The sequence below is a fragment of the Stigmatopora nigra genome, chromosome 2, assembly GCF_051989575.1.
Source record: "Stigmatopora nigra isolate UIUO_SnigA chromosome 2, RoL_Snig_1.1, whole genome shotgun sequence".
NCBI lineage: Eukaryota > Metazoa > Chordata > Actinopteri > Syngnathiformes > Syngnathidae > Stigmatopora > Stigmatopora nigra.
The window spans coordinates 15,168,417-15,194,601 of NC_135509.1; the positions used below are offsets into that span (position 1 = coordinate 15,168,417).

At 40.2% G+C, this 26,185-nt stretch overlaps 4 protein-coding genes across 5 annotated transcripts; all 4 read right to left on the reverse strand.

Annotated features, from left to right (window-relative positions):
* Window positions 1-916: 916 nt before the first annotated feature.
* On the reverse strand, window positions 917-6,689 carry LOC144192216 (hyaluronidase-5-like). Its single transcript, XM_077711295.1, has 6 exons — window positions 6,634-6,689; window positions 5,814-5,966; window positions 3,148-3,802; window positions 2,269-2,538; window positions 2,115-2,204; window positions 917-1,387 (listed from the first exon to the last, which is right to left on the reverse strand). The coding sequence occupies exons 3-6, from the start codon at window positions 3,793-3,795 to the stop codon at window positions 959-961; spliced, it is 1,437 nt and encodes a 478-aa protein (XP_077567421.1). The 5' UTR covers window positions 3,796-3,802; window positions 5,814-5,966; window positions 6,634-6,689; the 3' UTR covers window positions 917-958.
* A 1,354-nt stretch (window positions 6,690-8,043) lies between these two features.
* On the reverse strand, window positions 8,044-12,221 carry LOC144192225 (hyaluronidase-5-like). Of its 2 annotated transcripts, none has more exons than XM_077711316.1 (6): window positions 12,027-12,221; window positions 11,520-11,632; window positions 10,286-10,940; window positions 9,344-9,613; window positions 9,191-9,280; window positions 8,044-8,475 (listed from the first exon to the last, which is right to left on the reverse strand). In XM_077711316.1, exons 3-6 carry the CDS (start codon window positions 10,931-10,933, stop codon window positions 8,143-8,145), a joined length of 1,341 nt encoding a protein of 446 aa, XP_077567442.1. In that variant the 5' UTR covers window positions 10,934-10,940; window positions 11,520-11,632; window positions 12,027-12,221; the 3' UTR covers window positions 8,044-8,142. The 2 variants fall into 2 exon arrangements, with proteins under 2 accessions (XP_077567442.1, XP_077567432.1); XM_077711306.1 differs by having other exon boundaries at window positions 11,520-11,670.
* Window positions 12,222-12,997: 776 nt separating this feature from the next.
* Window positions 12,998-16,762, reverse strand: LOC144193351 (hyaluronidase PH-20-like). The gene is made up of 5 exons (XM_077712186.1): window positions 16,689-16,762; window positions 16,142-16,326; window positions 14,579-15,313; window positions 14,368-14,457; window positions 12,998-13,327 (listed from the first exon to the last, which is right to left on the reverse strand). The coding sequence occupies exons 2-5, from the start codon at window positions 16,310-16,312 to the stop codon at window positions 12,998-13,000; spliced, it is 1,326 nt and encodes a 441-aa protein (XP_077568312.1). The 5' UTR covers window positions 16,313-16,326; window positions 16,689-16,762.
* A 1,223-nt stretch (window positions 16,763-17,985) lies between these two features.
* Window positions 17,986-22,325, reverse strand: LOC144193350 (hyaluronidase-4-like). The gene is made up of 4 exons (XM_077712185.1): window positions 21,780-22,325; window positions 20,971-21,378; window positions 20,382-20,471; window positions 17,986-19,598 (listed from the first exon to the last, which is right to left on the reverse strand). Exons 1-4 carry the CDS (start codon window positions 22,323-22,325, stop codon window positions 19,059-19,061), a joined length of 1,584 nt encoding a protein of 527 aa, XP_077568311.1. The 3' UTR covers window positions 17,986-19,058.
* Window positions 22,326-26,185: the final 3,860 nt, after the last annotated feature.

Sequence of the window (26,185 nt, forward strand, 5' to 3'; positions counted from 1 at the left end):
TTTCTGAATGTCTTATGTGAGTAAATATGTGCTGTAATGTAAAGTTTTGTATTGCTTAAAAAGGGAAATTGCAATCATTAATAAGTGGAGCAATTGGCCGAAATTGAGTGTTTACTACCTCTATCAAAAGGCCCTGCCGTTGGTACAGTGGTTTTTCACCTGACACAGCGAGGGATCGATTCCCTTTGTTGGCAGGTGAGGATGTTAGTCTCTCTGTGTGTGCCATACAACTGACTGGTGAGCAGTTTAGGGTGTAGTCTGTAGTTTTGACTCATGTTTTTAATACTAATGTATACCAAACCAAAGGAGAAAATATATTATAATAAATAAATATTGCCTGATAGCTAGACACCAAACACGGGTTGTTGCATTTTTTTTTTTTTTAATGATTGTACTGGCAGAGGGTGTGGTTCTTTGACTGTTTTTGGCTCGGTGTCTAACGTGTTCCCCACCCTTGGCATAATGTGAACATACAAAGAGATAATAGTGGGAAGTTATCAAAGGATGCATTCTTTAGCCTGCACATAAATCAGTGGTGTCAGTGAACATTAAGGTTTTACAACTAAGAGACAGGCTTTTTGTTCATTCATACAGAATAAAATGTTTTTATTTGGGGTCATTATAAAACAGAAATCGAGTTTCTTACCTCTTCTACAGAGATTAGATTACATCATTGTTCAGATTTTGAGATCAAACTCATGTACAATTAAGTGCCTTTTTGATAGGATAGAACATTGCTGCACATACAACATAATTATCCTTAACAACCATACTACCAATAAAACAAAGGCCAAGTTCAAAGCCATACATAAATATTTCTAAATATGCTTCAAAATAAAACACTGGACACATAAATTATTAAAATTTGAGCATCATAGAGACCCTTTTAGGATGCAGAGAAATAAGAGAGGCCAGATAGGGTGAATTTGCAAAATAAGCAGAAACTAAAAAAAAAGTATTATCCCAACAGATGTTGGACCCAAAGCGTAGCAGCGACAATCAGGATGAAGTGAGGCTCTACGACTGGAAGACACGACCTTGAGTGACTTCCGGCATAGAAGTTGTCATGGATGGCATTCAGAATCTTGGGGGAATAGCACGGCAACTCATTGTAGCACATGCAGTCAAAATGATGACGGAACCAGTCCACGTCATCTTGGGACAAACCACCGCCGCTGACTGTAAGCGGGCCAAGACGGTGCCTTCGCTCGATGCGGTGGCGGCGCGGGTCCAGGTGGAGGTAGACGTTCTCGTCCCAGCGTTTACGCACGCAGCGGCCACGACTCTGGCATAGTGCTTCACTGCACAGCCTGGTCGCCGTGGTGACGTTGAGGATGTACGGGTTCATCACGTTCTGCAAGTGGCGACGGGCATCAAAGCACGAGTCCTGCGAGAGCAAACAAAATGGTGTCAACTCAAGGTAAAGGATTGTAAGAATGGTTGCTTTTCAACTTGCTGCCTTGCTATCTGTGTTAATCTGTTAGTCATGTGGCATGAGCTGTGTGGCCTTGAGGTTTAATTTATTTATATCTCCCAAACAGTCCCATTAAGTCCCACCTTCCTCCACCAATCAAGAGAATGAGACTGTCCAATCTTCCTTAGTGAGAACTAACTGTATCTGTTATTTTTTTGTAGTAGTAAACATAACATTTAAGGTTCTTAAATCAAGGGTCACTAACTCTGGTCCTCAATGGCACTTATCCAGTCTGTTTTCCATATCTCCTCTTATCTGGCTTCTGGGAAATAATGGTGAATTGGTCCTTTGATTCAGGTGAGTTTGAGGAGGGGAAACATGGGAAAACAGGGCATGCCCTCAAGAACTGGAGTTGGTGAGCCATCTTAGATAATAGTGATTACAACTAATTCGGGTCAAAAAAATCTCACTGGAACTCTTTTTACCCGTCTGTGCTCAGATCCTGTTTGCTTTCCATTTGCAGAAAAAAACATGGTTAGCTAAGTGCATCGAAAAGGGTTATAAATCTAAGGTATTGTCACCGAGTGAATCACAACCACACCTGACACCCACCTGTGGAGGTAGATTCAATCACACTTTTGAAACTAATCCAATATTTGCTTTGTAGACATCCGATAGGAAACATTATTCAACGTAATACCTCGCTTTCTGGGACGTCCATGTCTCCCCAGGAAACCACGCCAGCGGCGCCTAGAGCGGCCGCCTCACCGATGGTGTTCACCAAGTCCATCTAACAAGGAAATAAAAACCAATGAAATGGGATAGCCAACCAACATTTTTAGCAACACACCAACCTCTGACATGTATATGTCTGTGCTGTCCTTGTAGACAGGACGAATGTAGGGATAAACAGGAATAGAATACGAGTGGTTTGCGAGCATTGAAACCCGGACTGCTTCGGCCAGACGATGGCGCACAAATTGTCGTGCTTGAACCGAGTCTCTCAGGGCCAACTCCAGGTAGATAGATGGGTACAGGGCAGTGGATTCGCCCCAGAGCCACAACAGCTCATCGTTGCGCTCCTTCTCAATTTCGGGACACTCGCCACTGAACTCTGTCATGTCCTGTTTGTAAGTAGGGGAAGAAGTTACTGATTTCATGCCTTTGCCATGACAAATCCTTGCACAATGATACAATCTTTTTTAATATTACAATGTGACACAAAGTTATTTTTAATTCCTCAATAAGATACAATTTCGACCTTTGTTAAGCAATTCTTTCAATCCAGGTGGATGCATTCTTAAATTTACACTAAATTTCGCATTACTATTGTGTTTAAATACTAGCAATATGATTTTCATCACAATTTGATCCTTCTACTCTATTAATAGACAATTGTGATTTTTGTAGATGATCAAATTAGACAAAAGCATAGATATCAAATAATTACTAAAACTTTATTTGACACTAAAGTAAAAAAAATGTTTTAGTTTTGAACATATAACTTGTGTGCAAATAATCTTTTGTCCACACCTTTAATTCCAAGTATGAATTGATGCATTAAAAAAAAAAAAATTATTCAAGTTAGAACCATCTATTGTTTACTTTGATCAAAAATACCAGAGTTTTCAGATCAATTTGGACTCCACATAAGAATAGTGCAATGCATCACAGAATCAACTTTTTAAAACCACTTACTAAAACTACTTACATATGAAGAGTACTGTCCTTACCTGGTTGTAGTCGTAGTTGTAGCAGTCGGGATAAAGGTAGTAACCCCACAGCCGTTTGGGCCTCAAACGTTTCCCAATAAGCAGTGAACGCAAAAAGTAGCGCTTGGCAGCACGCTCAAACAACATCTTGGCCCGGTCCTCTGCTTGATCATCTGTCAAGCTGGGATTTCTGGCCTTAACCCTGTCGATGGAGATTTCCCTATAGATGTCTTTGCTGCCCCAGTTGCGAATCCACTGGGGGCGCCACTCCTCCAAGTCCAGCACGGCCAGACCCGGATTGTCATCCGGGATGTAGAAGTCAATATCGTCCTCAGCCAGCTCGCGGTGCTCTTTGAGATCCACCAACTGGGGCAAGCCCTCGTCCACAAATTCACCAGTGTCTTCGTCTACGTACGGGACAATCCCAAAGCGGTCGGTGTAGAAGATGGAGACACTCTGGTTGGTGGCGGATTTGAGCGTGCTGCTCACTAGGTGGAAGTGCGACAGGTCGAGCGGTAGACCGAAGCGACTCTCGCATAACTCGGTGGGTGCGTTCCACGTGAACAAGAACGGGTGGTTGGACTTGAGGGGCGGAGATGTCCATGGAGAAGCACCACAGGAGCCCAGGAAACAACACATTGCGAGCACAACAGCCAAATTTGGCTGCATTGTCAAGCTGTACAAAAATAACACATTTTAGTTCTTGAAAGCCTCTAGGTTGCCTTTTTAATCAATTACTTTTTGTCCAACTGGATAACAATTTCCTATACAAAGTTAGACTTGTACATTACCTTAGAAATGATTAACATATTTGTGGAAGGATTCTTGCCCCATCTATTTTTAATAACTTTTAATAAAAGATATGTCCCAGAAAACCCCAAATTGTGTAAATAATAAATCTTAAAAATAAACATCCAAGGCCAGAATTGATTAGCAGATTAGTAGTTACTTTCCATCATGAAATTCTTTTCATTTTATTTTTGTATTTTTTTTTTTAAATTGGTTATTTATTTATTAGTTATTGTTATTATTCATGAATCATTCATTTGTTTGTTGTTATATTGTGCACTTTAAGGTGAGGCTTTAAATCTCATTCTACTTCTATAATGACAATAAAAGCATTCCATTTAATTCAATCGTATTCATTGATTCTAAGGGAGAAAAACATTGAATGACTGACTTGTAAAAGCAAGTTTTTCTATTCACCACTTTAATTGTAACCATTACTCACTAATGAATATTGAGTAATTGGTGCCACACACAAAGAAAAAATATCAGCCCATGGATGTTCCCTAAGTCGGCACTTTTGTTGTACATGTCTGAACATAAGAGCTCACATTTATTTCATACTTTTTGCCTCTGGCAGTGTATGACAGTTAGTCGTAGAAATCCTCCCATGTGTATTGCCCAACAAAGACAATAAATGTGAGCCCTGTGGAATAAAAAGTAGCTATACAAGTTGAGTTAGCGGAAAAACACTTAAGTATTGCAATCAATGCTTGAGTGACTTCAAAGCGGAAGTCGTAAATATGCAGTATTTTTTTCCTGCGGACTAAACAAGACTATACATGGCGGAATTACTAATGAATTTTTAAATTAAAAAGCAATGTATTTCTAGTTATTTTTCCATTTTAGTGTACTTGCACAAAACTTTAGTTTCTTGTAAAACTTATTTAGTGGGAAAACACTTTGTGGAGTAGCACCACCAATTTTGTTATACACAGCTGTGTGTGACAACAATAAAGGATTTTGATTTGATTTAATTTGCGCACTAGATTATAGTCACATTATTTTTGAATGCCAATTTTTGAGAACTTTTTTCTCTCATTTTAGACAAGTTAGATTTGACTGAATTTCATCAAAAATAAGAGCTTATGACTTAAATTGGCAACACACTGATTTCTTTTGTTTTTTTTTTATTAATTCAAAACACTTTAATACCCTTAATATTTGAGCACTCCATCGTTTAAGTTTTAAAATTCATTTTGCTCAAGTTTTAATTGCTTTGAGCTTTTGGTGCTATTCAGAGGCATTTCAATTAACTCATCACTTAATCTTTGTTATTTGGGTATATTTTTTAATTGCAATTAGATTTCTTTTACAATGTTGAGATTTATTAAAAGTTTTTCACATTAGAAATAGCCCAATACAACAGTTACACTATTGCTGATGAAAACATTTATGAATTTGTCAATTTTTTTCTCCCACAAGCCAACCTTTTCTTTTTTTTTTAAATTGTTTTCTCTTCCCAATGTTAAAATGTCCAATAAACTTCAATGCATTATTCTATTCTGTTCAATTTTATTCCATTTTTGCCGGATGTTTATCAAACAATATTCAATTATTTTTACTGGATGGCATTTTGATTAAAATGAACCCTTTTATTGTACCCCAAAATAGAACTTTTATTGCTCTACACTTGTAATTGAATGCGAATCAGACTGCTGTCCGAATCTCATTTTAAATTATGGAACGATATTTCCGACCATTCTATGGCAATAAACATTCATGCTATGAAGCAATTGCATATCTTGACATTTTAGGGGTGTTTACAAGGTCATGGGATAGGCCCCGTAACAGGAGCGATCAGGTCTCTATGCAGATAACCAACCCCCCCAGACCCCCACTCTTAAGTTAACTTCAGCTAATTAACCATTCTGGACTTAATCAAAGAAGTCATTGCTAACCTGCTGTTGGTCTCACGCAGAGAATCTCACAGGCTTGGAAGTCCTCACCGAGTGAACAGTTGCACTTCAAGACAGTTCTTAGTTCTTTGGCTAGAATGTCCTTGACGCGCTCCCCCTCAAAAAAGTGAGACGAGATCAAGCCTTCCTCGAGCTCTGCGGGAGGAGGATGTTGAAAAGATGAGCTCCCACAGGACACAAATTGTGTGGACACATCAATACGTTTGTCCGGACACGTTAGGAATGTTAGGAAAGTTTGGTCAATACCAGTAAGAAACAGGAAGTGGGGAGAAAAAAAAGAGGAAAATAAACATCTCTATTCAATTTTAAAGAAGAAAGAAAAGGGGAAAGAACACTAATTTCCAAATAAAAGTCTGTCAAAAATCAGAATGAGAAGTAAAGAGATATATTCAATTTATTTTAGTTTCAAATGTATATCTAAAATTTCTGAAAATTCAACATTTTAAACAATTTTAGAAAAATTGTGAATTTATTTTAATTTCAAGTGGCCATGAGTATTCTTAGACTACTCAAAATTCAGCATTTGAAACTTTTTTCATTCATCCTCCATACCATTTATACCATCTAATATGCATTTTAATAGGATGTCTGTCATAAAAAGAACTCCCAAAAGATCCCCAAATGTCAGGCATCAACAGACAAGAAATTAATCAAGGAGCTTTAGGTTCAGTTATCAATGACATTTTCAACATTGTTCAGGTTAATAAAAAATTAAGGGCAAATAATATTTGTTTCAGAATTATCAGTCAGGCTTACTTAATCATTCAAACAAAAGCATAAAACCCTCAACATATCTCCTTACCTCCACTGCAGCAGGCTCAGCTGTTGTGCATCTGACTGATTGAGGACTTGGACAAGTGATTTGCCAATAGCTCAAATTACCAGTTTATCTAATCAATTTCCATGGAAATGCCACATGAACCCCTGAAAAAAAACTATAATTTTCTTAGAACTATTTAATGAAGGAAATACTCGAAATTTATTGCATGAACATAATAAAAAACAAACTATATTGGGTGTTCAAACCTTTTTTTGCTGAAGGGCTATTTTTTGAAGGAGGCAACCATCCCTTACATGACATCTCGGCTCCCGACACGCTGGTTCTTGTCACCATGACAACAACCCAGTCATTGTTATGAAAAACAAAAAAAGATGAAAAAGCACCGTGCTTTGGACTGTGCATAAAGAAAATATTGTTTGACCGTGGTATTAAAATGATGGAGAAATGTGGTTCCTAAGGACATGCAAAAACTGCATGCAGGTCATTATTTTGTTGACCAATAGGGAGAAATCTCGAATAAAATGTAGACATGCAGTAATTGTACTTAGACGCACGGTGGCGCTGTTTAACAGCTCAAGTTCTACATCAAAATTTACTACACTGATTCAATAAGGGCATCAAATTTTACTGTCATGTGATCTCTTGGTGATGCATCTTGTAAATCGCGATCAGCATATTGTCCACCCCTGTTCTAGATTATGACAACACTACTTTTGTCTCAATTAACTTCAATTAAAATGGTCTCTTTTTGCCACAGACACATTGGAATGCTTTAACTCCTTGTGTGCCAACAACATTTCCACCAATAACAATTACATAAAAACTGCATCATATGGAGTTTTGTTTATGTACTGCACTACAGGTCACTATTTTTGTGAATAAATCTCTTCATCACTTGTACCTCTCTAAAGAATACCTTTGTACTACTTCTACAATGGGTTTCCCAGTGTATGAGTGGTCAGTATGTTGGCCTCACAGTTCTAGGGGACCATACAACTGACTGGTGAGCAGTTTAGGGTTTACTTTGTAGTCTTAACTCGTTTTTAAAACTACTTCGTACCAAACAAAACTAGAAAATACAAATATTGCCTGACGGCTAGACACCAGGCCAAGATCTACTCCACCCCACGCCCAGGGTTAACTACAATATGATCTACAATTTGGTATAGTACAAGGGTGGCGAACATGTGGCTCTAGGGTCATTTGAAAACTTGAATGCATTTTTTTATGATGCTACTGACATAGGGTGTGGCTCTTTGACTGTTTAAAGTTATGGCACTGTGTCTAACTTGTTTCCCACCCTTGGCATAATGTGAACATACAAAGAGATGGTAGCAGGAAGTTACCAAATGATCAATTCTTAAGTCTGCACATAATTCAAGCAGTGGTGTAAACACACCAAGGTTTTCTATCCAAGAGATGGGCTTTGGGTCTTTCAAACAGAATAAAATGCTTTTATTTGGGGACAGAGAGTCATAAAACAGAAATAGAGTACTACAGAAATTAGAAAACATCATTGCAGTTCAGCTTTTAGAAGTTGTTATGGATGACATTCAGAATCTTGGGAGAAAAGCATGGCAACTCATTGTAGCACATGCAGTCAAAATGGCGACGGAACCAGTCCACGTCATCTTGGGACAAGCCACCGCCGCTGACTGTAAGCGGGCCAAGGCGGTGCCGTTGCTCGATGCGGTAGCGGCGCGGGTCCAGGTGGAGGTAGACGTTCTCGTCCCAACGCTTACGCACACAGCGGCCACAACTCTGGCATAGTGCTTCACTACACAGCCTGGTCGCCGTGGTGACGTTGAGGATGTACGGGTTCATCACGTTGTCCAAGTGACGACGAGCGTCAAAGCAAGAGTCCTGCGAGGGCAAGGAAATGGTGTCAACTCAAGTTATAGGATGGTTAGTTGTTTTTCAACTTGCTGCCTTGCTTTCTGTGTTAATCTGTTCGGCATGTGTCGTGCCTGAGGTTTGCTTGTTTACGTATTCATTTATTCATAACAGCCAAATAGTCCCATGAAGTCCACCTTCCTCCGCCAATCAAGAGAATGAGATGGTCCAATCTTCCATAGTCAGAAATACCTGCGTCTTTTTCTCTTTTGTTCCAGTAAACATATTTAAAGCTCTTAAATCAAGGGTCACCAACTCTGGTCCCCAAGGGCTCTTATCCAGACTATTTTCCATGTCTCTTCTTATCTGGAAAAAAATATTGAATTGGTCCTTTGATTCAGGCAAGTTTAAGGAGGGGAAACATGGAAAACAGGGCGTGCCGTGGAGAACCGGAGTTGGTGAGCCATCTTCGATAATAGCAATTACAACAAATTTGGAACTCTTTTGACCTGAACCTGCTCACATCCTGTTAGTTTTCCATTTGCAGAAAAAAAAGCCATGAAAAATGTGTTTGATGGTTTGCCAAGTGCATCAAAAAGGGTCATAAATCTGAGGTACTGTCACTTTGAGTGAATCACAACCGCACCCAACACTCACCTGTGGAGGTAGATTCGCCCACACTTTTGAACCTAATACAGTATTTGCTTTGTAGACATCCGATAGGAAACATTATTCAACGTAATACCTCGCTTTCAGGGACGTCCATGTCTCCCCAGGAAACCACGCCAGCGGCGCCTAGAGCGGCCGCCTCACCGATGGTGTTCACCAAGTCCATCTGACAATGAAATAAAACCAATGAAATGGAATGGCCAACCAACATTTTTGGCAACGCACTAACCTCTGACATGTATATGTCTGTGGTGTCCTTGTAGACGGGACGAATGTAGGGATAAACAGGAATGGAATACGAGGGCTTTGCAAGCGTCGACACCCGAACCGCTTCGGCCAGACGATGGCGCACAAATTGTCGTGCTTGAACCGAGTCTCTCAGGGCCAACTCCAGGTAGATAGACGGGTAGAGGGCAGTGGATTCGCCCCAGAGCCACAACAGCTCATCGTTGCGCTCCTTCTCAATTTCGGGACACTCGCCGCTGAACTCTGTCATGTCCTGTTTGTAAGCAGGGGAAAAAGTAACTCATAACATACCATTGCCCTGAAAAAAACCTTGCACAATGATAATCTTTTTGATATTGCAGTGTAATACAATGTTGCCTTTAATACAATCTTGACCTTGGTTAAGCAGTTCATATTTCAATCCAGATAGACGCATTGTTACATTTATACTAAAATCATCATTACTATTGCGTTTTTGGATATTAGATAAATACTAGAGTTGTGTATTGACTCATTTCTGGTGACATAATTCTCATCACAATTTGATCCTTTATACTATATTTTTAAGACAATTATTGTGATTTTTGTATATCACCTTGGGAAAAAAATGATCAAAATGGACTTAAAAGCACAGATAGTTTTTCTAATACTTTATTTGGCATTGTAGTAAAAAAAAAGTTTTTTTGGGGCTATTTTGTGCATATAATCTTTTGTCCTAACCTGCTTAAATTCCAATTATGAAAGAATGCATTAAAACGCAAAAGTTATTCAAGTTAGAACTTTGCAAAAATGCTGAAGTAGAAGTAGAGCCATCTATTGTTTACTTCAACCAAAATTACACAGAGTTTTCAGATCAATAAAATCAATACAAGAATTGTGCAATGTAATATCACAGAATCAACCATTTAAAACCACCTTTAGTACATTCTGAATGTACTTTCCTTACCTGGTTGTAGTCGTAGTTATAGCAGTCAGGGTAAAGGTAGTAACCCCACAGCCGTTTGGGCCTCAAGCGCTTCCCGATAAGCAGTGAACGCAAAAAGTAGCGCTTGGCAGCACTCTCGAACAACATCCTGGCCCGGTCCTCTGCCTGCTCATCTGTCAAGCTGGGATTTCTGGCCTTAACCCTGTCGATGGAGATTTCCCTATAGATGTCTTTGCTGCCCCAGTTGCGAATCCACTGCGGGCGCCACTCCTCCAAATCCAGCACAGCCAGACCCGGATAGTCATTCGGAATGTAGAAGTCAATATCGTCTTCAGCCAGCTCACGGTGCTCTTTGAGGTCCACCAACTGGGGCAAGCCCTCGTCCACAAATTCACCAGTGTCTTCGTCCACGTACGGGACGATCCCGAAGCGGTCGGTGTAGAAGATGGAGACACTCTGATTGGTGGCAGATTTGAGGGTGCTGCTCACCAGGTGGAAGTGCGACAGGTCGAGCGGTAGACCGAAGCGACTCTCGCATAACTCGGTGGGTGCATTCCACGTGAACAAGAACGGGTGGTTGGGCTTGAGGGGCGGAGATGTCCATGGAGAAGCATCACTCGAGCCCAGGAAACAACATATTGCGAGCAGAACAGCCAAATTTGGCTGCATTGTCAAGCTGCACAAAAATAACACATTTTAATTCTTGAAAGCCTCTAGGTTGCCTTTTTAATCAATTACTTTTTGTCCAACTGGATAACAATTTCCTACAAAGTTAGACTTGTACATTACCTTAGAAATGATTAACATATCTGTGGAAGTATTCTTGCCCCATCTATTTTGAAATATTTTAAATACAAATGTTCCAAGTACAATTTATAGCTTTAAATCTCTTTCTACTCGTATAATGACAATAAAAGCATTCCATTTAATTCAATTGTATTCATTGATTCTAAGGCAAAAAAACATGAGTCAAATGACTGACTTGTAAAACCAAGTTTTTCTATTCACCAATTGTAAATGTAACCATTACCCACTCAAATGAATGAGTAATTGGTGCAACATAAAGAAAAAGATTAGGCCACGGATGTTCCATGTCTGACAAAAGACTTTAGTGTTTTTTACAAGGTCATGGGATAGGCCCCGTAACAGGAGTGGTCATTTCTCTAGGTAGATAACCAGACCCCCAAGCCCTAATTCTTAAATTAACTTCAACTAATTAATCAATCTGGACTTAATCAAAGAAGTCATTACTAACCTGCTGTTGGGCTCACGCAGAGAATCTCACAGGCTTGGAAGTCCTCACGGAGTGAATACTTGCGTCAAGACAGTTGTTCGTTCTTAAACTAGAATGTCCTTGATGCTCTCCCCCTCAAAAAAGTGATACAAGATCAAGCCTTCCTCGTACTCTGCGGGAGGAGGATGTTGAAAAGATGAGCTCGCACAGGATACAAATTTTGTGGATACATCAACACATTTGTCTGGACACATTAGGAATGTGAGGAAAGTTTGGTCAGGTTTTTTTTCCCCATTCATTTATTCATCCTCCATACCATTTATCCCATTTAACAGGCACTTTAAAAGGGCCCGTGAGTCATTAAAAGCCCCCCCAAAGATCCCCAAAAGCCAGGCATCAACAGACAGTTCAGTTATCAATGACATTTTCATCATTATACAGATTAATGAAAATCAAAGACAAAGAATATTAATACTTAATAATTAGTCATTCAAACAAACGATCAAAATTCTCAACATATCTTCTTACCTCAGGCTCAGCTGTTGTGGATATGACTGACTGAGGACTTGGATGTTTATAAGGCTGATAAGCTTTTTTGAACTCAAGCTTTGTGATAACACAAATAGTAATATAAAGACATACAAAAACTATACTAATTTTGCATCGTGGCATCCATCATTGGTCATGAACACCAAACATAACAATTTGTGCTCACAATCACAATAATGCATGTCATTGCTTTTCATAACCTTTCTTATCAGGCCTCTGTGTGTGTGTGTGTGTCCAAATTGTGAGCAGGTGGGAGAATGGTGATTGGTTGACTCGCCCTGATTGCCATCAAATTATTGGTCAGAACAACAACGAGGAAATCCTGGCTGTGGGGCGTCTTTCCAATCTTTTCTTTTCAACTGTGTCTTATTCCAACAGGCAGGTTTATCATGTTTTTTAGTTGCACTTGGGTTTCTCAGAGAATCTCCCAAACCTGGTCATTGTAATAAAAAACAATGTAACAGAATGAAAGAGCACATTGCTTTTAGACTGTGCATACAGAACATGCATTGTTTGACTGTGGTATCAAAATGATGGTAAAACGTGGTTCCTAAGAACATGCAAAACTGCATGCAGGTCATTATTTTGTTGACCAATAGGAGGTAATCTCAAATAATGTGTGGTCATGCAATAAGTGTAATTAGACTCACGGTAGCGCTGTTTAACAACTCAAGCTCTACATCAAAATTTACTATATACACTGATTCAATGGGGGCATCAAATTTTACTATCATGTGACCTCTTGGTGATGCATTTTGTAAACCGTGATCAACATATTTACCACCCCTGTTCTACTTTTGTCTAAATTAACAATTAAAATGGTCCCTCCTTGCCACAGGCGCATTGTTGGAATGCTCAGTGTGTGTCAATGACATTTACGACAATAACGATTGGGGCCGTTTGTTCTTATGTTGTTTATTTCATCTTGCTAAGCACATTTATTTCCAACTTCAGACTTTGATAACCTGGATGCCAGTGGGTGGAATAAGATTCGGCGTGCATTCTTGCCTGGCGTAGCACTGACACGTGAAGTTTTGGGCCCAGGCATCCAGGTTTTGGGCAGAAGGGAGTCCCACTGCCATATACTTCCTGTCTGCCCGCAAGATGCTGAAGCGGCTGGCATCCAGGTGAAGATAGACAGAAGAGCTGGAATAACGCCGCACGCAACGGCCACGCCCTTGACACAAGGCCTGGCTGCACAACATGGCCGCTGCTGTCACGTTGACCAGGTACGGGTTGAGTGTGGACGTTAGGTAGTTGGACAGTGACTCGCAGGAAGCCTGGATGAGGCCCAGAGAGAAAAGTAGAGAAGTTACATTGAATGCAATTTGAGATTCATCATGAAATTTGACCTGAAAGCCTCATTTGACACATTTTCCAGGTCAGGGATGTGAAACTCCTTTTTTGTCTTAGTGTCGATTTCATCTAGAGGTTGATTATGTCTTCAAAATAGCCTTCATCATAAAAAAAAAAAATGGAACTCATCTTTTACTTTTTCGGGCCATATACAATGCTGCAGCGGACCAGATTTGGCCCGCGGGGCCACCACTTTGACACCAGGGTTCTAGTTCATGTCACAGTAGTGACAGATGACTAGCTTGTTGCCACATAAAGACAAAAAAACAACCCATCACCAGTCTATAAGACCAGGGCACATCTGGATGAACAACAGACTGGTCGCCAGTCGACACCCGCGGTCTCTAAACTTCTAGCCAGGGGTGTATATTAGGGAGGTGACCACCAGTTGAAAGCTGACGAACATCGACTACTTGATGGACAATTGCCGAGACAAATGGTGGTGCAGTTGCCTCTCAAATCACTCAGAATAAAAGTTTTTTCAGCAATTAAAAACAGGAAGAGATGGTCTAGACCAGGGGAGCCCATAAGGTACTATAGGTAGATCGCACAACAATTACATTTTAATCCCTCTTCTAATGTCAATTTCCTTAGTTAGGCTCTTATGAATTTGGTTGTGTCCGCAGTAAGATTTAGTTTGAATTGCTAAAGCTCCCATACATGTTGATAGAGTCTAATGCGAGGTATGTCATTATATAATTGCTGAGCTTAGTCAGTGGCCTGTCAAAAAGATAGATCGTTGAAAGTTGACTTCTTGAAACGTAGATAGAAAAGGAGCAAAAAAGTTGGAATACCCGTGGTCTAGACTGTAGAATAGACGAGTGCAGTACTTGTGCATGATTGCATCTGAGGTCTTTCATTTTGTTTTGTCTTGCGTATTGCGAACGATAAATATCTCAGTCATTTTTGTTTAGCTGGTTGTCAAGTGGTTGTAGTTGTTGTTGTTTTTTAAAATGATGGTTACCTTATTATTGTAGTCTTTCCTTCCACCCCACATGACCACACCAGCAGCCCCCAGGGCGGCTGACTCACCAACTGTGCTCACCAGGTCCGTCTGGAAAGTCAGTCACATACTACTGTTACTAACTACCATCTAAACCAGAAAGTTAAAGCATTACCAGAATATTGCCGTAGATAACAAGCTGTGTCAAAGTATTTAAAGCATTGAGACTTACCAGTGTCTCAAAATATTGATTCTGGCCTCGATATAGGGGTCTAGAGTAGACATAGGTAGGCACTACAGACGACCGCTTGGTTAGCGCCGCCATCTTCAGGGCTTCGCGGACGCGATACCGCACGTAGAGTGCCGCCTGGGGGGAGTTTTTCAAGGCTGGGTGCAGGTAGATTGATGGGAATAGTGCAGTGCTGTGCTCCCAGAGCCACATTAGATCCTGGTTCTGCTTTCGGCTTTTAGTCGAGCACCGTCCTGTATAATTGGGCCGGTCCCAGTCATAGTTGTGGCAAATGGGGAATAAGTAGAACCCCCAGTGACGACTTGGACGCTCCTTCACTCCGAGCTCAATGGTCTTCTCCATAAAGTTTCTCCCGGCCCTCTGGAACTGATCCGCAGCTTGCAGGGAAATCTTCTTTAGGGATGAGAATGGGGAGTCATGCAAAGCATTGGCGATTGACAGCTTTTGATAGACTCGCTTGGATCCCCAGTTTTGGGTCCAGAGAGGGCGCCAGGACTCCCAGTCGATGACAGCTAGGCCAGGGGTTTCATCCTCAGCAATGTAACGGTCAATTTGTTGCCTCGCTTTGAGCAGGTGTGCCGTCAGGTTGCCGCTTTGTGGAACACCACCCGCTCGGCAAATACGCCTCACTGGATCGATCTTGGGGTAGAAGCCTAGGCGGCTTTCGTAGAAAATGGTCAGGAACTGACCTGGAACTGCGGCTGGCGTGGTCACTGCCTGGAAGTAGTGATGACCAAAGGGAGATTCATGAAGCGATTAGTGATTTTCAAACTTTTTTGGCCACCGCCCCCTTCACCGCCGGGCCAAAATGCCAACGCCCCCCTCTTTACCCCTTTCCAACGAACGAAGCTTAAATAAATAGAAGACAGGCGCCTCAGATATTATTCGCTAATTTCGTTTCTTTTAATAGACCAATGCGCAGTTCACCTCGAATCATAAAAATTGATAGCTGATGCATTAAGCCGGTCGCTGTGCGCATACGTCTGTGGTTAAGCGTTGCCGGCGCGCTATTGTGTGCTCCTCTGCGGCTGACTGGATGGTGGTGGTTTCCCCAGTCGCCTGCATCGACGATAAACTCGCGACAATTAGTGATATACGGTATATGCGCGCTGCTCGTGAGCGCTCGAGCAGACAACGTTTCTTGTTTCAATAAAGCTTGTTTTTTGTCGACTTTTTATTACAGACAATCAATTTTTCCGGTCTTTCCACAAACACCAACGTCACATTTTACTGTAATTGCTCCATCGCCCCCCATTCGCCTGTTTATTCGTCAGCGCCCCCCTGAAAGTTCACACCACCCCCCGGGGGGCGGTACCGCCCACTTTGAAAACCACTGGATTAAACAGTGTAGTTGGGCAGGTATATAACTGAAAAGTTCTAGAAATAATCAAATTTGTGAGATGTGAAGATGGAACAGTTTCGTTTGGCCATGAAATGTGGAAAAATATTCCACATAATTTTATGAAAAAGCTTTTTTTTTTTTTTATTAACTGTGTTTTGAAAGAGAGTGAATTTGGGAATTTTTCTAAAAGTTCTGTAGTCTACCTGGAAGGCTTCAGTGTCCAGTGGAATGTCCAGCCGCTGGCATGTCGTGGTGGGGGCGTTCCACACTGTGATAAAGGGGTGCTTGGGGATCAGCGGAGGTTCGCTGGGTGGCAAGGTGGCTGCCAAAGGTGTGAAGCTCAGGATTATGTAGGACAGGTATTGAAGGAACATTTTGATTCACCAAGCTGAGTGAAGAAGACAACAATTTTACGTCCTCACATTTGCATGTGGGATGCTGAATATAAATAATTACACAAAAATGCTTTTGGATATATATAATTTTTTTTGATAGATCCGCTTGGATGGCATTACAAGTTCTATAAGTCATTTCCCTTTATTGTATGCATGTAAAAATAGTATAAAACTATACTTTGATCCCATTTTGGAACAAATACAACGTGAAAGCAAGTACAAAAGTCCTTATAAATGACCCCAGTCAATCGGATTTTTTTTTTTAAAAAGCTGTGCTATAAAACTATTAATATTTTGAATAAATCGCCCATCATAATATGTGATTGATTTGGCCGATGCTGAAATGAATTCATACCTGCGTCTCTCCGTTGCATCAATTATGAAGTTTAATCTGGTTCTTTTCTGTTGCCTTTCTTGAAAATCAGGAAACACTAGGCCACTTAGTCATCTAGCCCCAAGTTTGTTTGTTTTTATCAGTTATCGTCCATCTGGTGTTGGTTTAGAATATCTTCCTCTTTTCTTCAACCTAGCCACAACAAGACTGGACACTTGGTACCATTTACATTAAATATGATGACACTTTTTTGTAGATAAAAAACATTTTTAGGTATAATTGCAGACATAGTTTATTTGCAGTGCATTTACATTCATGTGCTGCACGTTATTCTACACAAACATGACATTATAAAAACATAAACAGTTATTGTTGCAGTTGATTCGTCACCACTAGAGATAAAAACCTGTTTAAGATAAAACATCCATGACAATCAAGTGCTATATGTTAAACCAGACAGTTTTTTTGGCTTGTTTTTTTAAGGTTGTTGCTAGCATTTGAGATACAGTAAAAAAAAACTTACTGTACTTCTGTTAGGAAAGTTCTATTTGTTATTTATTGGGATTTTTTAAATTCTCCTTTATTTCTGGCAGTTTACAATTAACTACACAATCCTAAACCCAAAATCCGCAGTTATGTACAGGAATCATTTAATAGTTTCCTATACAATAATGGATTATGTTTGTTGACTATATTAACTTCTGTGGATCTGGAAGATGAATGACTGAATGAAGGAGGAAAAAATAAAAACTTAAGAAAACAAGAATAATGGGTATAATAAAAATATATATTTTTAAATCTAACTAATGGGAAATAATCAGTTGAATATTCTTTTAATATATTGCACTATATTCTCATTAGTCTTCACGACAGATCAAGTTACAATCAATATTTCACCTTGTTCATTACTGCGTAAATACAGAAAAGCATTTTATATCCAGTTTGTTTCTTTGGTAAAAAGACAAAACAATTTCATGCCTATCTAATCAAAGAACATTAATAAACCTTGAGGGGTTCACTGACAGGTTCACATATACTTTTTTTTTTTTACAATTTTTGGAAGAGAGGAAGTCAAACACCACAAAAAAGCATCAAGTCATGACTTGAGTTCAACTATGTGCCTATTTCGACGCCCTTTTCAGTGTTTTTTGCAGCTACATTGACACTAGATATTATATATATATATATATATATATATATATATATATATATATATATATATATATATATATATATATATATATATATATATATATATATATATATATATATATATATATATATATATACACACACAAATATATACATATATGCTGACATAAGTGTTTTGTAAATGTCAAGGTAAAATTAAGAATAGAAATGATGAGAGAGAGATGTTTTGACTGATAGATGTTTTCAGTTTTGTGTGCTTCAAAACCGTTTGCACCACCATCAAATGAATGAAGCTTACATTTTCAAAGATACAAACGTCTATGAGCTAACTCGCCAGTGGGCTCAGTATGCAAGTATTGACAGGAAAGTAAGTACTTCTAACGATACCTCTAATGTGGTACCCCTACTTATAAATGCTCCAACTTACAAATCTTTCAGGTTACGAAATGCTTTCATATGTAAATTATTGTCCCCAAATATGATCATTTGTCCAAGTTATGAAAGACCAAAAGAGGTATAGCATATAAATATAACAAGGGAATTCTGCAATGCATGCCATAGTCAGTGTTCACTTTCTGCAGCCACCATGCAAGCCATAATCACTAGTTCTACCCCTTCTTCCAGCAACACCCACACTAGATAATCTGTATAATGATCTGCACAACACTTTAAAGCCAGGGTGTACACCCATCAGCCTTGGCGCCCTCGAATGCACAACGAGGAGCACCACGTGGCCACCTGGCACCTGAGCCAGGCCAAGTCCTTCAGCATTTTTAGGTATGAACTGAGGGGCTTTTTCAATTTCATTAGTTCGGTGTGCTGTCATCATTTTAATGGGTTAATAAATAGTTTTCTAATATATTCCTCTGTTTTTGCATGCATACATACTTTTGCATACATATTTCATTCAAAATTAGTATCATTTATAATTTTTAAAGGGTTTTTAGTGAACAGTATTAAAGTTGGTGGAACGAGTGAGTGTGCATGGTTGTCTGTCTCATTGTGACCTGCGATTGGCAGGGTGACCCTCACCTCTCAACTGGGATAGGCTCCAGCACCCCCGTGACCCCTATGAGGATAATGCGGTTCAGAGAATGCGATGAGATGAGACGTCTGAGGGAAAATAAGCTTTCTGCAAATGTTTGATTCTCTCTATAAGTTTGGTTCAATCTTCAATGTACTTTGGAGTTAATGTCAACATGATTACATTCTTATGAGCTGTGTCTTGATCTACTAATGTTAGCATGTTAGCATCACTGTTAACATCGCAAGTGTCTCGAGTGATTCTCGAAAGTTCAACAGGAGTATAAAGAGGCTCAAAAGACCATAGGAGCCGAGGGTGGGCATTGCACCGCTACGACCTTCGACAGCCCTTCCATTCTGCTCATCTTCCCACTCATTCCTCATTCGCTCCTTTTGGTTGTCATCCTCGCCACCTCCAGGTGGTCCATCATCATCCTCCTGCACTTTGTTGGCGCTATCGCAATGTTCCCCCTGGTGGCCCTCATAGCAATGGCAACGGAATTCTTTGCCAAGCAATCGAAGGTCTCGAGGGGAGTGCCACCCACTTACAGTGAAGTCTCCGTCGCCCCCAGCAGGGCGAATGCTGTAGGTAGCGGCATTAAGGTGGAGGTAGTGGCGTGCCTCTGGGTCACGGCGAACGCAGCGTCCGTTGTTCTGGCAGAGGAAGTCGCTGCAAAACTCGGCAGCCCGTGTCACGTTGGTGATGTACTGACCCAGACGGTGTTTCAGGAACCAGTGGACCTTTGTGCAGTTATGCTACAGGAAAAACAAGAGAATGAAATATTCATCAAGCTAAATTTAATTCTTTCTTTTTTTGAATGCAGTGACATAGTGAGCAGTCCATTGTTTCATCTCCATCTACCTTCACTGCGACACCCCAGACAATCTAGTCTATTTGTTTCTTAATTGTACCCTAACATAGAATGAAGAATCTTCTATTGTTTTGTGTATACACACCCTGCAATTGTCTGGCGGCTCCATTGTTAGTCCACGGCGGCCCAGACGTTCACTGGTTTAATTTATGTTTATACGGATCACAATATTCACTGGCGACCATTCCATTGTCTATGTATCCTGTCGTTATTTAGCAACTATGCCCAACGTCAACTTGGATAGGTTTCACCTCGTTTGAGACTCATGACTATAAAATACTATTAAAAATGAATGGAAGGTGTAATTATTTAGCAGTTTGATAAACAGTGCTTTCTTTTAAGGTACAGAAGCTTTTCTACAAGATTGACTTATTTACAAAACTTTTTTTTTGATGTACATAAGAAGAAAAAAAATTAAAGATCAGACCATATGAACATGTGTGTTCCTGGCACCGCAAGAAAAGCTGTCAAATAGAAAAATGGCTCTTGGTTGACAAAATGTATGACTAACCAACTAAGACAATGTGCTTTTTATTTCAAGGAACATTGGAACTTCATAAAAAAATGGTTGCGGAATATAAATCTCCTCTAAGGCTCTTTCGCGTTAGCCCTAAAAACACCAAGATGCCAAATTGTAGTGCATTATGGGTATGAGTGCGTTCCTCACCCGTGATGTAGTGAGGTTCAGATCACCCCAGATGACGAATCCTGCAGTTCCCAGCGCTGCACTCTCGCCAATGGTATGAACCAGATCTTTCTGCAGAGAAGATACACCAAGTTCAGGGTTAAATTGAATCTGCAACATCATGCATCTCTTGAGCATTTATCTGACTAGCATTTAGCCAAGTATTTTAGTGTTGTTTAAATTTTTATGGGGGGAAAAAAGAAATAAATTCAACACATCTTACTGTATCACTAGATGGAATGGTCGCAAGTCACGTCTTATTGAATCATTTGGGTTGTAGTTCCCTCACAAAGTCATTTTGTAATTGGATGCAAGAACACCCAAAGAGTAATGATATTTTATGACTAGTTATAATTTTCAACACCCACACTCACAATCATACCTCCACTAGGCAGGAATCAATCCCATGTTTGACTGCCCCCAAGTCAAGCAAGCGAACCACTACACCATCAGGTGGCTGTTTGAAAGCCTAATATCTGTTATATTTCGCTTTTCAAATGCACCCCAAATTTTGAGAAAATTGTGAGGTACAGGGTAAATTGCCCTAGATTGTTGGGTCAAAGGTTATTACCATTGTAAGGAAGGTAAGTGGCTCGTCGCGGTATCCCAGCCTCAAGTAGACATACGTGGGGATATCGTAGTCTTTGGAAGTGAGTGATGCCACACGTAGTGCTTCGCGTATGCGGTGGCGGGCAAATTGCAGGGTGCCCAAGCTGTTGGTGTGTGACTTGCGTATGGCTACCGATGGGTAGAGAGCCGTGCTGCTGTTCCACAGCCAGCGCAGCTCATCGTTCCTCATACTTTCTAGCAGCGGGCAGAGGCCGGTGTAGTCATCCTCGTGGAGGTTGTAGTTGTGGCAGTCGGGGTAGAGGTAGAAGCCCCAGAGGCAGTTGGGGCGCAAATGCGTGCCCAGCTGCAGCGTACGCTGCATGAAGGCTCTGGCGCTTTTCTCGAAGCGGCGCCGTGCTAGCTCCTCTACCTGAATGCATGCAAGAACAATTCATTCTTATTAATTCTTACATCATATTCATGGAAGCGCGGCTCGGTGGACGAGTGTTTAGCGCGTGGGTCTCACAGTTCTGGGATCGAGGGTTCGATCTCAGGTGAGTCACAATGTGGAGTTTGCATGTTCTCCCTGATATTCTCTGAATTTTCTCAGGGTACTCCGATTTCCTTCCACATCCCAAAATCATGCAAGATAGGCTGGTTGGACACTCAAAATTGTCCCTGGATCCCCGAGTGTAAATGGTTGTCTGTCTCCTTGTACGTGCATTTGGCTGTCTTATGAACCTCTACACACAATGGGTGCAAATTACAATATTGTGGGCTAACATTAGAAAATTGTAGCGTATGATAATTTGTTTTTAAAAAGGTCCTCACTTGTGCCGCTGTCACATTCAGGTAGGCCTTGGCGGTCAACTCTCGCGACATACGCCGGTAGACATCCTTCTTGTGCCAGTTGCGACTCCACTGCGGTCGCCAAAATTCCCAGTCGATCACGGCCAAGCCACGGAAATCTTGGGCGGGGATGAAGTGCTTGATGTCCTGATAGGCCTTGAACAGGTGTACATCCAGGCTACTATTCTGTGGGACTCCGCCGTGCACCGCCTCGCCCTGTGGCGTGTAGCGCGGATAATAGCCAAGTCGATTGGCGTAGAAGATGGTGACGTTCTGGCCGGTCCAATCAGCACGGGGGCTGCCGCGGATGTGAAAGAGGTCCAGATTGACGCTGACGTTGTACTTGATGGTGCACAAGTCTAGTGGTGCGTTCCAGGCGGCCACGAACGGCTTGCGGCCAACCAGAGGCAGCCGGGCCGGCTTCTGGGCCAGGGAAGAGCCCAGGAGGAGAAGCAGCTGCGAGAACGTGAGTAAGACCAGGACAACGGGCTGCGTGAAGGATGTAGCACCCGCCGGCCCCGCGGGCATGCTGGAGCTCAAAGTCTGAGGTTTTCAGTCATTCTGAGGAAAACAGAAGAATTGTTTAATTAATGGCTCTGCATGGGTATTTTCATTCAGTAAAATAACGTTTCTGGACTGTGTTCCCTCATGGATACAAATTATTTTTTGGCAATGCCGATCAAATAAGCAAACGAAAATCGTTACATCTCTTGAAACAAGTTTTTCTGTTATTTTTCCCTACCGTATTTTACGCACTATAAGGCGCACCATCAATGAATGGCCTTTCATAATAATACATAAGGCGCACTAGATTATTAAACACCATAGTAGTAGGAGATTGTGTTTGGTATACATGGAGCTGTGCTAAATGGAATTTCATGCAATGATTATTTAATATTGATCCATATATTAGGCGCATCACATTATAAGGCACACTTTGGGGAAAATTGAAGTCTTTTAGTTGTGCTTATTAGTAAATAGGGTCATTTTTCAGTGGGAGCCATATGCTGAAAATGTTTAATGACACTTTATAATATAAGTTTAATGGTCAAATGTGACTACTGTCACCCTTTTATGAGATTTTCACATTTTAACAAGATACTTCATCCTGTTAAAACATTCATAACTTAACTTCAGCTTATGGCCTAACAAAACGAAGAATTCCTTCTGGTTCAAATCACTCCTGGGGCCCTCTTGACTTACTGTGGTTTTCTGTCTTTTTCCACAGCATTAATTTGTATACAAATAAAGCATTTTTTGTGGAACACTGTAATCCTGTTATTCCAATGTATATGCATTTTTTCCAGGTTAAAATAAAATAGCAAGAAATATACTTAAATTAAGACTTATGCTTTGCAGTAACATGTCCTTAATGTGTGTTCCCTAAAATTCCTAAGATGATTCCTTAGTCCTGACTGTCTTTTGGAGAATTTTAATAACAGAGTGAAATGTCTGCAGGGAGAATCACTACTAGAGCATGATAAAAACAAACACTCTAAGAGGGCACCAAAAGAGGATTTTATGGAAGTCAAATCTAGAAGAATTTAGACAGTCTGACTGTAACTCATCTGGCACTCTGCAGAGCATCAGATTAGAATCTTAAAGGAAGAGTTTTTTGGGCCATAAAGTACTGCTTTTTAAGCTGTTTCATTTTTTGAGATGTACTAAAGAGGCTTAAGATAGCCTCAGAAAATGATAAATGATGAAAATGTAGAATGTAGAAATAGAAACCTGAAAATTATATTGATGGCAATGTAAACTGAATAGACTCTGGAAAAGGCAAATGTAATTGGATATAAAGTACCAGTACACACTCAACTACTATTGGGACACCTAAATGTGTGGAGAAAAATAAACAGAGCCCTTTAGACAAAAGTATTTAGACCCCTGCAGAAACTAAAGTTCCGATACAGGCAAGAATTTTGTGCAAAACTGCTGTAAAGTAAAAAGAAGTGAACGTAGTAATGCAAGATCTGTGGGTAAAATCATAAGCACCTCCAATGCTGCAAAAAAATGTGAAGGACTTAAATTGGTTATTTTTATATCAGGGATTTCACTTAATTCAAGGATTTTCTGTAATGGCAGATGATGCGGTTTATGGAGTGAGCAGCATGAGCCATATAAAAAGGACATTGACGTTCAACTCGAGCCATATGGTCAGAGTCAGTGAGTGTTACATTCTTAATTATATATCTGAGCATTATTATTTCGCCATCCAAATCTCATAACTGGTCTTGCTTTTGTTGTTTTCTAGTTTTGAGGTGTCAAGGAAACCAAAATATTTGCATCAGTAACTGTTTGGACAACAAGCTTGCATATCCGAGACTGAGAAAGTGATGTGACATCCAGAATGAAAAGACAACTTCTTCTGCCCAGAATTGAAGCCTCAATGACAGACAGTTCCGCCAAGAGTCTCCTTGCGGTTTGACGCCATCAGACTCGCCAGACACATCGCCCACGATGCCTAAGAGCCTTGAGTCCTCCGTGGTGTGAACATCCGTCCTTGTGCGCCTCCATCAGGAAGCTAGTTGTAAGGAAAAGAGTTCATGGGGAAGGCCAGGAAGTCCATGTGGAAGTGGGGAGCCTCCTTAAACGGACTTTCCAGCCAAGGCGGTTACTTCCTTTACTTTTTCTGACATATTCCATCTGGGTTATGGAAATTTTTTGATTGGTTTCATTGAAAGAGGGTGTTTCGTTTCAGGAGAGATTTTCTTTATTAGCTTTTTAGCTGGAATCATTATAGAAATGATCTTAGGTTAAGAATGGGGAGTGCTGGGAGAAACTATTACCTCCATTCGCCAAGTTAAATTCTTCTTACTCAAATCTGGCTAACCCTTTTCTTCAGGGGGCAGTGGTCCCTGTAGTGGATAGCTATTCAAAGTTATCGTTTGCATAACTCAGTTATGAGAGTATGTGTTGTGGTAGTTAGATATGAGAGACATTGATATAGATAATATAATATTGCCAGCAAGAGATGTCCAATCTATTTCAACTGTTAGGATCTAGAAGCGATTTTTCACATTCCGGTTGAAATGAATTGGACGTCTATCGCCCTCAATGAGTTTACAATGTGGGGTTACCAGATTTATTTTTATAAAACAAAACAAAGCAAGATTATTTTTATTTTGAAGCTTTATTTTTTTTCCAATTAGATTTACAAATATATATGGTATATATTTTATTCATTATGGCTTATAAATTTGGATTTGTTGTTTTATTATTATTTTGTCACACAGGGTTTTAAAAAATATTTCCATAAACAACTTTTTTATGTGTTTTTAATTACTAATTTCTGGTTATAATTGCAAAACGCCATTTTTTTGTGCACATTTAAGAACTATAGTCATTACAATAAAACCATTTCATTTGTTGTTGCACTATTGATGTCATTTTAAATGTGTACATATGCAAATTCTAATGGGATTTATTAGCAGAACAATTGATGCTTACACAACGCATAACCTGGCCTGGAATCTCATATTTACATTTTGGCTTAATGTCAAGGTCATAAAAGAAATAGGCCGGTAAGGCAACCTCCTTGAAGAACCTCCTGGTCAGCCTGGAAGTGATTAGCAAGCGTTTGTTGCCGCTTGCGGTTTTTGTGGGCTCTCCCTGTTCAACAGATTGACGTGAGAGAGAGGGAGCGACGCCGTCTGATTGTCTCTACTGGAAAATTTTGTGAATTTCAGAAGTGCTTTGCCAGGAGCTTTGAATCGTCCCCTTGCCAGGCTGCTTAAGTAGGGGAGGGGGACGGGGGTGGAGGGTGCGGGGGGTTGTTGCTTTAATAGACTTTTGGACTCTTCACTGAGCTGCAGCAAAAGTCATTGACATTAGTCTAAAAACAGATGACAGCCAAAGACTGGTTGGGAATTCCCGATTTGAGACCATTTAGGATATGGAGAATGTTTTCCAATGTCAGTATGTTTATTCTCAACCGCCCTTTATCATGTAAGATATGTTCCAGACCCAATGGATCAAGTTTTGCAACAGTCTTGCCAAATTTATCTGCAAATATCTAGTTTGAAAACCACTGCAATGCCTAAATAGACAGCTTAAATGAAAACATTGGATTGAAGATCAGCAAAGCTTTTGAGTGAGAGATAAAAAAATCAATAGTAATAATTTTTTAATGGATTATTATTATTGTTATTTATTTATAATTCTAAAATTTTTGACATTGGATAACTCATATAAAAAATTATATTATTCCTACGCATTACACCTATTGCTATCTTTCTATTATTATTTCATCTTTTAAAAAACTGCGACATAGAAGGAAAAAAAACTCATAGCATGCTTCCAACACACCATCTGTCACTGAAACACCTTCCAAAATCACACTTCTTTCCTCGAGTATCCAATCATGGAAGTTGGAACGGATACAATAG